This window comes from Syngnathus floridae, chromosome 9, assembly GCF_059516105.1.
Source record: "Syngnathus floridae isolate MCC-2025c chromosome 9, RoL_Sflo_1.0, whole genome shotgun sequence".
In the NCBI taxonomy this organism is placed as follows: domain Eukaryota; kingdom Metazoa; phylum Chordata; class Actinopteri; order Syngnathiformes; family Syngnathidae; genus Syngnathus; species Syngnathus floridae.
In genome coordinates, this window is record NC_142421.1 from 11,996,250 (window position 1) to 12,009,759 (window position 13,510).

Genomic DNA, 13,510 nt, shown 5'->3' on the forward strand with positions numbered 1-13,510 from the left:
AGTTAATTTTGACAATGAAGGCTTGTACCGCCCGTGCGTATGAAACCTCACATGGTTAACTTTTTTGTGAAGCACGTGGATGGAAAGCTTCAAGGCTTCATCTGGCATCAATGACGCACCAGCGGCTGAAAGCTTTCTGGCTAGTTGACTCTAGTTCTAAACAGCACGCACGACAAACGCACGCTAGTATGCTATTAAAATCTATTCAAGTTTTTTTTTTAAACATGCACATTTTTTTTGCACACAATGTTGGTTTGTTTGCTGGGCAACAACATTATAAAAATGTCCTACGGTCTTTCGCTAGAGGACGTCCAGGACCTCACTTAAATGACATCATCATGACGTGGCAGAAAGTAAAGCGACACCAATAGAGCTGCACACAAGCGCTGAAATAGAAGTTCTATTCGGCTGCATCAGCTAAACACGCAATTTAATCCATGTGTTATACGAATTTCTTGCCTGTTAGTTTCATATGCTATATGAGCATGTTTGCGCACACTGTATCGGCGTTGTTTTATTAATCAACTCGCTATCAAATAGCAATTCGTACCATGCGAAAGGAAAATATTAGGCTAATGCATTGATTTGAAAAAAATAATCAAATCGCAATTCGTATCGTGCGAAAGGAAATTATTAAGCTATTGCATTAATTTTGAATACCACTTGTGGTATGCAAAACACAAATATTGTACAAGTGAAGCATGAAGCTGATTGCCTGTGCTGTCAACTGTAGTGCCACAGCTATCCGCTAAGAGGCACTAAACAATCGGCGAACGCAAAACAACGCCGAAATAAGGCGGAAAAGAAAACGCGTCGTTTGAGTGGAGGGAAGTTTGACGGCTCTTCGAGTGTAAATATCGACATGACATCGGTAACGTTGATACTTTTTTATTTGTCGAATGTGTGTGTTTACAGCACATCCCTCACCTTAGTAGTTGTACATACTGTGTGTATATTGTGGTTTTTATATTTTTGTGTTTTTTTGACTTTTTAATCTTCTTTTAATCTTTCTTACCTTGTCTGGCACTTTAACGGAGAGCGAAAGAATTTCATTGTACAAAGAAAAAGTGCTTTCCTTTTGTACACATGACAATAAACGCTTTGAATCTACAGATGTTAAAATTTCACACGGGTTTAATGTACTGCGTTTTCTATTCATCGAGAAGCTAGTTAATTTAGACCGTCCGAAAGACGTCTAAGTGTGTAGACGTTACAAGTTTATTACTTACATGTACTTGTTTTCTAATGCTGCACTAACTTCACGAGGGGTTCAGTTGTACTAATATGAGGTAGTTCATTTCAAACACTGTTGAGTCGAACGTCCTAGGTTTTTTTTACTGGACCTTAACAAGCTTTGTAATATTTATCCAATCTTTGAAACATTTTCCCCACGATAAACGTGCATCGACGTTCTTTTACAGATAATATGAAATTAACCGCATGCTCTTGAAAAGAATGTCAGGGGAGTAATGCATCTTATGTAAACTTTTACAGGTGATGGCAAGACGATCTTATAGCAAAAATACATGCGACTTCACCACACGTCTTGAGTCAAAATTTGCAAATAAATGTTCCCACAAGTCAACAAAGAGCCACTTTTATAGTGTATCAATGGGCACTATGTCTTTGGAATTCAGCTGAATTTTGCTGTGATATAATTTCACAGGGCTAGCCCAAAACGCACAGCGGAGCAGGTTACCCTGTATAACAAATGGTAACTGGTACATTAGAAAAATGCGATTTGTACTTGGGCTTAAACAGCTCCCCTTTTTTTCCAGGAATGAGTGGACAGGAATCCAAAAGTGGCCCATGGAGGGGTGGCAATAGTGGTTGGAGAGGAAACAGTGGAGGATGGAGAGGAGAAGGAGGAGGCAATAAGGGATGGAGAGGTGGAGGAGGATGGAGAGGAGGCAGTGGATGGAGGGGTAAACCTTGGAGAGGGGATTTAGGTAGTGGACGAGGAGGACCAATGGGAGGGAAGACTGGCGGCGATAGCAGAGTGTCGGCAAGTCACAGCTCACACATAGGCACACATAGGGGTGAGTCTATTACATTTGGTTTGGAATGAAACAAAAACTGTTGTTGAGAAATAAATTCACTGAGAGAGGCAGAGCTACTACCATTATTTTTTTTTGCCCCAGGTCCTGTCCTTACTACAAATTATTACTCGGCAAAAATATTTTTACTGCGTAAACAGATGTGCCTTTGTGATTCCTCTACGGACCTAAAGCATCTTAACTCAGCAATTTGTCTAATAAAATGTAAAAAAAAAAAAAAAAACAATCACCTTACTATATTAAGAAAAACAAAACAAAAAAAGTCAAGTTTTATCTGATGAATATGTTTAGGTACAATTATATAAAAAAAAAAAAATAGTTCGAAGTGTCAGCGTCCAAATTTAACCTAACTAATAAAAGTCCATTTCCTTTTCAGTCCTCCATCAGGCCACTCTGGATGTGCTGTGCCCTTACAAAGGATGGTCACTGTACTTCACTGACGGTATTTAATGAAGATTAGGCGTCGCATTGACAGCTAAATTCACACGTGATCATCGGATTCGTCTTTGGCCAGGTTTCATCGAGAGCTCACCCAGTGTGGAGAAGATCAAAGTGTTTGGGAAGTACTTTGCCTCCAAGATTGACCTCTACGACAAGGTGCGGTTGTGCCTCTTGGCCATTGCGGTGGACTGGAGTGGCAACTTGCTGTGTGTTACAGGAGGAGATCGAGCGTCAGGGCAACGTACTGATAGATTACGCAGATCTGAGCACAAATGAGACAGTGCTTGCGGCGCTTCCTGCCCTGGCTGTTGAGTTGAAGGAGCAACCGGAGGTGATCCTCAACTGTTTGGGAGTGGCCGTTCACCAAGTATGTACACACTCACAAGTGCTTCTTAATACACTATGTGTCAAATACATCCTTGTTAGTTCACTGTTGTGTGAGACAAAAGTATGAATTGCAGCATATCTGCAAAAGTAAAATATTGGACATAATTTGTTTAATGTTCATCTGATGTATTTTTTATTTTATTTTGTCTGACAAACTTGTTGACTGGCATGTGCAACGTGTAATGTGAATGAATCTAAGTTAGGCCACGTTTGTGTCAATTTGGTTCATTCAATTCAAACCATATGTTTGTTGTTGAAAGGCATCCTTTTCTTGTCGTGAGCAATCAGGTGTTAACCGCGGACTTAGAAAAGCAGGCTGCCGAGCTGCCCGGGGACGAGCTACCTACGGCCACGCCAATTATCCACATCCCTCACATCACCGCAAGGTATGCAGCAGCGAAGCTCACATTTGTTTACAGGCGACATCCACTGTGAATGTAAAAAGTCTACACACCCTTTTCAAAGGGACTACATTAACCACAATACAATGAGACCAAGATAAGACCCTTGCTACCTGTAACGTGTACAACACACATGGTTTACCCCCCCCCCCCCCCCCCCCCACACACACACACACACACACACACACAAAAGATTTATCATTTTGAAGGGATTTTTTTTTTACACTTGACCAAGGGTTGGTAGACTTTGGATATGTGACTTGCATTTCAGGCTGTATAACTATGAGCCGCTGACTCCGCTATGCAAGCTGCGCGCCAGCCTGTTCGGCTGCCTGGTGTGCGTGAGGGGCACGGTGGTCCGGGTGAGCACCATCAGGCCTCAGTGCAGCAGGCTGGCCTTCCAGTGCCTGACGTGCTTCAGCACACTATCGCTACCGCTGCAGCGCGGGAAGTATGCGACACCCACCAAGGTATGGAGGATGCATACGTTGAGTTCAATGAAAATGTAGCGGTTTCATACGTGCGTGCTCTCGCAGTGCATCCGTTCAGATTGCCGCAGTCGTGCATTCAGTGCCAGACGGAGTTCCCCTCTTACACACACCGTCGACTGGCAAATCATCAAGTAAGCATCACGCTGCACACTATTTGCTCTTGCCGCTTTACTGTTTTAAACAAGAATGACTCACCTTGTTACACATGTTTCAAACCAAAATTAACACCAACATTAAATGTCACATCAATGTCACAATGCTACCACTAGATGTCACACTTGACTGTTACCTCAGCAGTGACTCACCTGCAGTAGACTGGCATAATTCATTGTGGTCCAGAATGTTGGCACAATGCTAAAGATAGGGTTATATCTTTGCTTCTATGTGTTGGTAGGGTGCAGGAGTTGGTGTGCGGCGAGAGGAGGGAGGCCGGACGCATCCCACGCACCGTAGAGTGCCACCTGACCGCCGACCTCTGTGACAGTTGCGTCCCCGGCGACACAGTGACAGTGACGGGGATCGTTAGAGTCTCAACGGATGGTGCGATCGGATGCACACAAACATATACACTGTCACACTCATGTTTTATTGAGTGGAGTATGAAGAAAAGCCCATTCATGTTACATCTGTGATCCAGGCAACTCCCGGAGGAATAAGGACAAGTGCATGTTCCTCCTCTACATTGAGGCCACGTCAGTGAGCAACACTAAAGGTGCCGTCCAAGTTTCACTTTCCAGTCAAGCGTCATCATGTAGCGCAGCTCAGGAATGATGAATGCAGGTAAGCAGTCGAAGCCTGGAGGCGCGGGGTCGTCCAGCAGCTCGCCCGAAGATCGTACTGGAGGTGAGGAGTTTAGCCTGAAGGAGCTCTACGCCATCCAGGAGATCCAGTCGCAGCCTGACTTGCTCAGACTCATAGTTCAGTAAGTGGGCCCACCTTAAAAGCAAAAGAGAAAAAAGGGGGCAAACAAGCATGCGCATCTAAGGACAAGATAGAGCAGTGGTTCTTCACCTTGTTGGAGGTACCGAACCCCACCAATTTTATATGTGAATTCACTCCTCGCGAGTAAAAAATATATTTTTGTAATTCAAGACATGAATGTTTTTTTACTGGTGCACAAAATGAGCTGTGCATGAAAATCACCTTTTTCAAAGAACAAAACCAACACAATGCATGAACTCACAACAAATTAAATACTGGCAAATCAGAATTTACACGATAAATCAGGTTTGTTCGGACCTCCTCAGCGGAGGCTCTGTCGAACTCCTGAGACCGACTCACCGAACCCCTAGGGTTCGATCGAACCCAGGTTAAGAACCACTGAGGCTTTAGTTGACACTGAATAAAACGAGTCAAATCAAATACACAACAAATACACCGCATCCGTTGGAACCATGTTTCTTAACTTGTAATTCTTTATGCAACGTCTTCCTGCTAGTTTCAGATGGTTTTTCTCAATGTGTACCTCCCCAACCCTAACTCTGTTCTTCCCCACCCCCCGCAGCTCTCTGTGTCCAGCCATTTACGGCCACCTGGTGAGCACCACCATCCGCTCTGCATCTTTTCTAGTTGGCCTGTCACGCTGATGCTTTGCCACGCGTGTTTTTAGCTGGTGAAAGCGGCGCTTGTGTTGGTGTTGTTCGGAGGCCGGCAGAAGCACGTGGGCAAGAACCGCGTCCCAGTCAGAGGAGACCCCCACGTCTTGATGGTGGGAGATCCTGGACTGGGCAAAAGCCAGATGTTGCAGGTCGATTCAACACCTGAGATGCTGACTCCTTTCTGCTTTTTTGCTAAAACTGTAACTCAATAAAGGTATCTTGATTTGCAGGCAGTGTGCAATGTGGCTCCTCGGGGGATCTACGTTTGTGGCAACACCACAAGCACTGCAGGTAAACTGTCACTTCAATTTTAGATGTGGCACGCACATGGAGTCTGTGAATTGTTATTGATTCGCACCACTGCCTGTGAAAGCCAGCATTTCCCACCTCAGTCTCCATGTTGCTACTCTGAATAAATGAATGTTCACATTCTATTGCTGCATTCACATCAAATATGTTGCTGCCGTTTTCCATGACGCAATTCAATCACAGTCATGTTGTTCAATTACACTTGTCATTGTGTGTGCATTTCTTCAGGACTAACGGTGAGTTTGTGCAGAGATCAACCAAGTGGAGACTACGCTCTGGAGGCCGGGGCCTTGGTGCTGGCTGACCAAGGTTGGAAAGCAACTCTAAACGTATCTTCAAATGTTTTACACTCATTGGCCACTTCATTAGATACCCCTTGGTACAATTTAATAAGGACCAAAAAAAGAGCTAATAGCGTTCAAGATAGTGTCAATCCAAAGTGAGTGTCGACTTCACATGATGTAAGTGCAGTATGAGGCAATCTTCTTCATTGCAAATGTTGAAAGGGGTCAGTTTTTTTCCCACAAATTAAAAACAATTCCCATGAGTCTCATGCTGTTCGGCCTTTCGTTGCCATGCCAACCATCAGTGGAGCGAGGCCTTTGCGACCGGGCGTGCGGCTGCATGTTCTCAACTCAGCCAAATTTTGTAGGGAAAGGAACACAACAAAAACATTGCACTGACGCAGCGTATGACTCACATTGAATGTTTGTGGGACTTTTTTTACCTGGCGTTCGCTATTCACTCAATGATCAACATGCCTATCTTCTGGCACCGAGTTCAAATCCAAAGCAAAGCAACACCGCCATCTTCCGGGATCTCTCTCTTTAACAATATGCGGTTCATCTCAGCACACATGTCTTCTGCTCAGGATTGTGCTGCATTGATGAGTTTGACAAGCTGGGCCGCCAGCAGCAGGCCCTTTTGGAAGCCATGGAGCAGCAGTCCGTGAGTCTGGCAAAGGCGGGCATCGTTTCCTCTCTGCCCGCCAGAACCTCTGTTGTCGCGGCCGCCAACCCCGTCGGAGGCCATTACAACCGAGGCAAGACCGTCTCAGAGAATTTGAAGTGAGGCATCGCTCGGTGGCTAAACGCGTCTTCATCAATTGCCATCATTCTTACGCTGCATGGGGCCTCCTTTTCAGGTTGGGCTCACCGCTGCTATCCCGCTTCGATGTGGTCTTCCTCCTCCTGGACATCCCAGACGAGTCTCGTGACCGTCGTCTGTCGGAGCACATCATGGCCACCCGGGCCGGCGGAGGGAAAATCATCAGCGCCGTCATTGCTAGGAGCTGCGAGAGAGATGCCGAGACATCTGTCTTGTTGGAGCCCGCGGACATGCCACTGTCTGAGCGTTTGCAGGTGAAGTAGTGTACAGTATTAAAAATGTATGAAATGATCTAAAAAGTCAGCAAGTATATAAAATAATCAACAGTTACTCAGTTTGCTTTCCCTTGGCTTCTGATTGGCTCCTGGTAACATCAGGCTGTTTTGAATCGAACACTTTTAGTATCTTTTCAAGCACTATGATGACGTCTAATCATGCTTTTAAAGATCCCAGTAGGTGAAGCGGTCGACCCCATTCCAGCGTCCTTGTTAAGGAAGTACATCAGCTACGCTCGCCACTACGTTCATCCCACGCTCTCATCGGAAGCCGCGCAGACACTTCAGGACTTCTACCTGTCGCTGAGGTTCCAGTCACAAGCTGCCGACACCACCCCCATCACCACCCGTCAGCTCGAGTCTCTCATCAGACTCACAGAGGTAGCTGCCAACATGTCGTCCTGGACGTCAAATATTGTGCAAATTGATGAGTGTAATGTGGCTGGTCCCATGCAGGCGAGAGCCAGACTGGACCTCAGTGAGACGGCCACCAAGAGCCATGCTGAAGATGTGGTGGAAATTATGAAACACAGGTAGAGCACAGCTTTGCAGACATTTAGGAGCCACAAATTTCACGTTAGAAAAGCTCACAACTAAACCAAAAAATAAATATAGTCAACTGATCTTGTCTCAATTTACTCACCAGTTGTGGGCCTTTTTAATTAAACATAATTTTTTGTTGTTGTTTACATCTAGCAACAGGTTCATTGTACCTTCTGCCACCTAGTGGAAGAGTATCAAATTGTTGTGCTCATCACTAACGTCACTGGCATGCAGCAGGTGGATGAATGCAAATGGAGTCACATTTGATGCAGAATACAAATCGTTTTCGGATTACGTGAAATTGGACACAAATCAAGCCCCTGGGTTTGCACGTGCATTTTCAAACCACCAAAAGGTTATCTCACAAGCAAAACGTTGGCGCATTTCCTTGTTGCCTTGACTCACCCTCGTTGTGTGTTTGATTTGTCTGTGTAGTCTGGTTGACACGTACTCTGATGGCCTGGGCAATCTGGACTTTGAGCGCTCGCAGCTGGGCGCGGGCATGAGTCAACGTAGCGCCGCAAAGAGACTCATCAGTGCCCTCCACGCGCACGCCCAGCGGACCAATCAGAAAGAATTTGACCTGCAGACCATCCGATCTTTGGCAAAGAGGCTGAACATCCAGGTACACTCTATGTGGGCGGGAATTTATTTGACAAAAGCGACTCTTACCTTGCTTAAGTTTGATGTTGAGTTTACAATTTCATTTCAAAACAATCAACAGGAATCAACAGCATAGCAAACCATCAAAACAAACAGATTGCCAAAAAACAAATAATGTACGTATCTAGTCCAATTTTCCCAAATAATAATCAGATAAAAAATAATAGTCGCTCTCCAAAACCTGCGTTGCTACAATACAACAAACAAGGAACACTGCATTTGTCATCAGGATTTTACCAATCAAACAGAAAGCAGGTATACGGCAAATTTAAGAGTGGTTCCTGCTTCTTGTATGACATCTTGATATCTTCAAATTTACTTATTTTTTTTACATAACTTTATTTTTTATGCCTCAATATGCTTTCTCACTTCTGCTGCACTCATTCGCAGTCATCGATATACCGTGTATAATTTTTGGGCAGGTAATGGACTTTGAGGGTCTGGTGAGTTCACTGAATGAACAAGGCTACCTGTTGAAGAAGGGAGCCAAGCTCTACCAACTTCAGACTGTCTGACAAGCCAAACAGACTTGACCATCACTCACCGAAGGACTAAAATTACCATTCGACACCAAAACAAATAACAGACTAGGCAAGGAGTGTGAAAGGTATCTCTCTTCTTTAATCAGACCCACTATATCTGTTCTGCCAACATTAATTTACATTTTATTTATTATTTTCAGTATTTTATAATGAAATCCCATTGTTTTGAAAATAGCATGTGGTCTCAAGCACAAAATTTGCCCACCCATGTGATAGTACAAGCTACATCTACCAAAGAATTCACATAGAGGTATCTGTAATTTCATTTGAATTAGTCGTTCTCGTTAAAAGACACATTTTTCTAGTTTTCTGGGGGGGTATTTTCTTGACTCGCACTTTGTTATAGAGTTATTTATTAAATAAACAACTTTTCGCAACTGGGCAATTTGTTCTTGTTTTAACAAATACATTTTTCTAATTGGATTATCTCGGTTTTATTTAACTAGATAGAATATATGTACTTTCAAATAATAATGTAGGTCTGCGTTAGGTAAGCACTGCTTCTTGCATGCGCTATCTTGTGATGCGCCCCGCACCCTCAACAGTTTTACGACATTGCCTGCCTCCCCGCCGCATCACTTTACGGCAACATGGCAGCCCACTTGCCCCAGTCAGTCCTCGGTAGGCTATAAGCTGGACAATTTGGCCATGGCTGGGCGGACGCATCGCTCACCGACTCAGCGCAGGTGAAGATGATGATTTTGTGTTTTCGGAGTACTCCGGCGCCTTTGTGCCGCAAGGCCGTCGAGTCTTTGCTGTTGGCACGGCGCGGGGCTGCGTGTGGACTGGAGCTGACGACATGGCGTCTCCAGCGCGCAACACCTGTCAGGGCGGCGGGGGGAGGCTCCTGGAGCTTTGGCCTCAGAGGGTCTGACTGCCGCGCTCCTTGTCGCCTCGGCCCGCTTCCGTCAACGTGGAGGAGAACGTGTGAGACTCTGCTCGTGCTACGCGGAGGTCACCGCTGCTCGGCGGTTAACTCCTGGGCTCTCCTGTCAACCGGAGGCCGAGGGCTTAGTGGGAAGAACAATCAGCAAGGCGACACGAAGGGGAAGGCCGCCCCGGTGCCCGGACAGGGGCTCTTTAAGTTTAAAGAACTGGTAAGTAAAAATGTGGAATTGTGTTAAACAGACTTCTTAAACTTTCGGGCTTCATTTTCTCAGAATCTACCATAGTGAAAACACAACAACCATCATGCATACTCCCAAATAAGTTGTATGTTTTCAAAGAAAGAAAGTAGTGATGTTGTGTTTACAAATGTTGACGCTAATGTCAATAAATAACGAGGAATACAACTTGGACTACCATGTCTTATTGAGAAAAGACACCTTTACTACAAAATACATATTTTTCCATTCGTACGGGGGTGAAAAGCGGCACAAATGGAGGTATGCCATCGCTTAAAAAATACTATGTTTATTGCAAGCTTTTACAGGCCCAAGCTTGAGAACCACTGATCTATTAAATAGTATATGATGTCAATTGATCATGTTTCAATGTCACGGTACAGTATGAGAACCCATGGACCATCCCCAACCTGCTGTGTGTGTGTCGGATAGTCCTGGCTCCTTTCCTGGGTCATTTGATCATTCAACAACACTTCCACCTCAGCCTGGCACTCTTCACCCTTGCTGGCGCCACTGACCTGGTAACATGCACCACACGAAAACAAAACTGTCATGATGTAACACGAGCCTGCTGCTCGCCAAACAGAAGTCCATTTGATTCTGACAGCAGACTGTAAATTACTCATTATTATTCAACATGTGTCTTGAAAATGCATGCTTGTGTGCATGTCTGTCCCTCTCAGCTGGACGGTTACATTGCCAGGACATGGCCCACACAAAAGTCGGCGCTGGGAAGCGCCTTGGACCCACTGGCAGATAAAATCCTTATCAGCATTTTATACATCTGCCTCACATATGCAGACATCATACCTGGTATTATTCCACCTCTACCTCGAGAGATTGTGGGAAATGATCTGGGTTGAGTTGACGCAACTAATCACGTGTCTGTTGCCCCTCTTGCAGCACCACTGACGGCTCTGGTGGTTTTCAGGGACATTGGTTTGATCGCCGCTGTCTTCTGGGTCAGATACAAGACCGTGCCGCCACCGGTGAGACTTTATCCGACTGTGCGTGTGTGTGCGCGTTGCGACATAATTAAGTCTTGTGTGTATGTTGTTTTCTTGACGTTTCCAGGTGACTCTCAGTAAGTTTTTTAATCCCTGCTACACCACAGCTCAGCTCAAGCCTACATTCTTCAGCAAGGTGAGCTACTCGCTGTGTAAATTGCGCCACATTATTATTTGTAAATTTTTACGTGTTACAAAACGAGGTAGATTGTTTTTTGTGTCTCGGCCCTTTACAGGTGAACACGGCCATCCAGCTGGTTCTGGTTGCGGCATCCCTGGCGGCTCCGGTCTTCCAGTACACAGACAGCATCCTGCTGCAGGGCCTGTGGTAAGATGCCAACACCACCCACTGGTCTCACCACCGCTTTAAAGGAATGTTGACCGTGCATTCTGTAGTCAGACCTAATTCATATGGTCAGCGTCACATACGAAGCGTCATATTTGTCATATTGTCACTGGGAGAAATTTTCAAGCATATTTTCTTCTAAAAAAAAAAAAATTGCACAGCAACCTCTACTGTAAATTCTTTGACTTAACGTTTGATAAACTTAAATTGATGCCTTGTGTGTTTAGATGAATCGAGGTCATGTTTTCATCTGTCCCACCTGTTGCAGGTTCATCACCGCCATGACCACCGCGGCGTCAGGCTACAGTTACTGGCACTACGGCCGTAAGACCGTCCGAGTGCTAAACACTCGGTCGCCATGACGACGAAATTCACTCGCAAACGAGCTTTGGATAAACAAGAGTCGGTGGAGGTCGGGGGAGGCACGAGCCAGACACGCGAGCGCAGGATGACGGCCAAGAGTAGTGAGAACAAACAAGCGACTGCTAAGGCGTCGCCATGGCGTTGACTCGCTGCAGATGGTGGTACTGCAGCTCATCCACTGGACCTATTGTATGTATGAAGAGAGAGTTTCTTATATTTTTACACAGTCATCACAGTCACACCATGTATAAATGTCTGCTTTATCAGTAAAAAGAGAAAATCTGTTCAATGTCAATGTGTCTTTAGTGCAATTTATACCTGATGGTTACAGCTCAACGAATGACACAACTAAACAAAAAATAGTTGCCATCGCAAAAGTATACACAATTAGGTGTAATGTAAATATGCTCCATTGTTCTCTCATATTTTCAATTTAGCCCCAATACTTAGTTTGTTTCAAATCTGCCCTTTTTCCTTATTAATGATAATGTGTAATATTTATGATCGAAGGCTTAGTTTCAGCATCACCGGGAATTTTTCCTTTGACATTGTGTGTTATATTTGTTGAGAGCAATGGATGTGCGGGGATGCTTTAAGAAAGACTTAGCATGGAGTCAGTTGACCTCTTTTCCATCGCGCAAATCTCCTTCAAGTCTCAGCCAAGCTCAAACGCACTGGAGCAAAGAAAAAAAAGTGGGAAATATTTCATTTTAGGTCTGCTATCAAAATATGTGTATTTGAAATCATTTTTGTCTGACTAATGTCTTGCGTTTGCCCTGGGGCCTTCTCAATATGTAGCACACGCCCCCACAAACTCCAAATTTGAACTTTTCACACAGGCGGTGCTTGATTCAAAGTGCTTTCCAGCTTATCTCTGAGGACTGCTTAAAGAAGCGCTTATGCTTGACCTACCTGGTGCACTTCCAAAGAACCTGTAGCAATGATGCCCTTGTTGCTTCTGTTTGACATCTTCCAATTCAAAGGCTCCTTGAACGCATCACCTCTGAGCCCAACAAACTCCACTTTTACTCCTAAAACCAAAGTGTTTCAGATTCTTTGCAGTTACTGCAAGGGTCCTATATACACACACACACACACACACACACACACACACACACACACACACACACTCGTTGGTCTTTTATGGGCTTGAAATAGATCTCCACCGCCTACTCTGCCTTATGTAAGATCCCAGCACAGAAATTTGCTGGTGCAGATGGGCTTTGTGCGTGTGCGTGCGTGTGCGTGTGCGCGCTCGCGTGTGTGCGTGCAGGCAGGGGAGTTTCTTGGGCCTTGTGTGTCTATGTTTTTTTTCTTGTAACATGGCACATTTACAAAACAGCTCTAGTTTTTTTTTTTTCCTATGACTATCTGATCGCAAGGGTGGCTCGGTGGCGCACTGGTTAGCACGCGCGCCTCACAGTTTGGAGAGTGTGGCTTCAATTCCACCTCCGGCCCTCCCTGTGTGGAGTTTGCATGGTCTCCCCGTGCCCGCGTGAGTTTTCTCCGGGCACTCCGGTTTCCTCCCACATCCAAAAAACATGCTTGTTAGGCTAATTAACCACTCCAAATTGTCCCTAGTTGTGAGTGCGGATGGTTGTTTGTCCCTGTGTTCCCTGCGATTGGCTGGCAACCAGTTCAGGGTTTCCCCCACCTACTGCCCGATGACTGCTGGGATAGGCTCCAGCACGCCCGCGACCCCGTGGGGACAAGCGGTATTGAAGATGAATGGATGGATATCTGATCGCATGGACTGTTGACGTGTCTTGAAAGGGCAGATGTTAAAAATTGAACGCTTGGCATAAATGAATTCAAAACAAAATCGATGATTGGTTAGCTGGCAAACCTTTTACACT

At 45.1% G+C, this 13,510-nt stretch overlaps 2 protein-coding genes and 1 long non-coding RNA gene across 4 annotated transcripts; 2 read left to right on the plus strand and 1 right to left on the minus strand.

The window, feature by feature from the left end:
• The first annotated feature begins 713 nt into the window (after nt 1-713).
• On the plus strand, nt 714-9,195 carry mcm8 (minichromosome maintenance 8 homologous recombination repair factor). 2 transcript variants are annotated; one of them, XM_088384667.1, is made up of 22 exons: nt 786-871; nt 1,667-1,714; nt 1,779-2,039; nt 2,434-2,499; nt 2,572-2,654; nt 2,716-2,865; nt 3,174-3,271; nt 3,558-3,756; nt 3,823-3,908; nt 4,172-4,317; nt 4,415-4,489; nt 4,558-4,699; nt 5,282-5,312; nt 5,387-5,524; nt 5,606-5,666; nt 5,913-5,993; nt 6,556-6,751; nt 6,829-7,045; nt 7,238-7,447; nt 7,523-7,599; nt 8,045-8,234; nt 8,695-9,195. In XM_088384667.1, the coding sequence occupies exons 3-22, from the start codon at nt 1,781-1,783 to the stop codon at nt 8,785-8,787; spliced, it is 2,598 nt and encodes an 865-aa protein (XP_088240793.1). In that variant the 5' UTR covers nt 786-871; nt 1,667-1,714; nt 1,779-1,780; the 3' UTR covers nt 8,788-9,195. The 2 variants fall into 2 exon arrangements, with proteins under 2 accessions (XP_088240792.1, XP_088240793.1); XM_088384666.1 differs by lacking the exon at nt 1,667-1,714 and having other exon boundaries at nt 714-871.
• LOC148393545 (uncharacterized) lies at nt 4,345-8,078 on the minus strand. The gene is made up of 2 exons (XR_015860245.1): nt 8,015-8,078; nt 4,345-4,713 (listed from the first exon to the last, which is right to left on the minus strand). It is a non-coding gene; the product is annotated as an uncharacterized LOC148393545 (long non-coding RNA).
• A 177-nt stretch (nt 9,196-9,372) lies between the features above and the next one.
• On the plus strand, nt 9,373-11,949 carry crls1 (cardiolipin synthase 1). The gene is made up of 7 exons (XM_088384668.1): nt 9,373-9,911; nt 10,322-10,459; nt 10,622-10,751; nt 10,842-10,927; nt 11,013-11,081; nt 11,182-11,273; nt 11,560-11,949. The coding sequence occupies exons 1-7, from the start codon at nt 9,507-9,509 to the stop codon at nt 11,651-11,653; spliced, it is 1,014 nt and encodes a 337-aa protein (XP_088240794.1). The 5' UTR covers nt 9,373-9,506; the 3' UTR covers nt 11,654-11,949.
• The last annotated feature ends 1,561 nt before the right edge of the window (nt 11,950-13,510 follow it).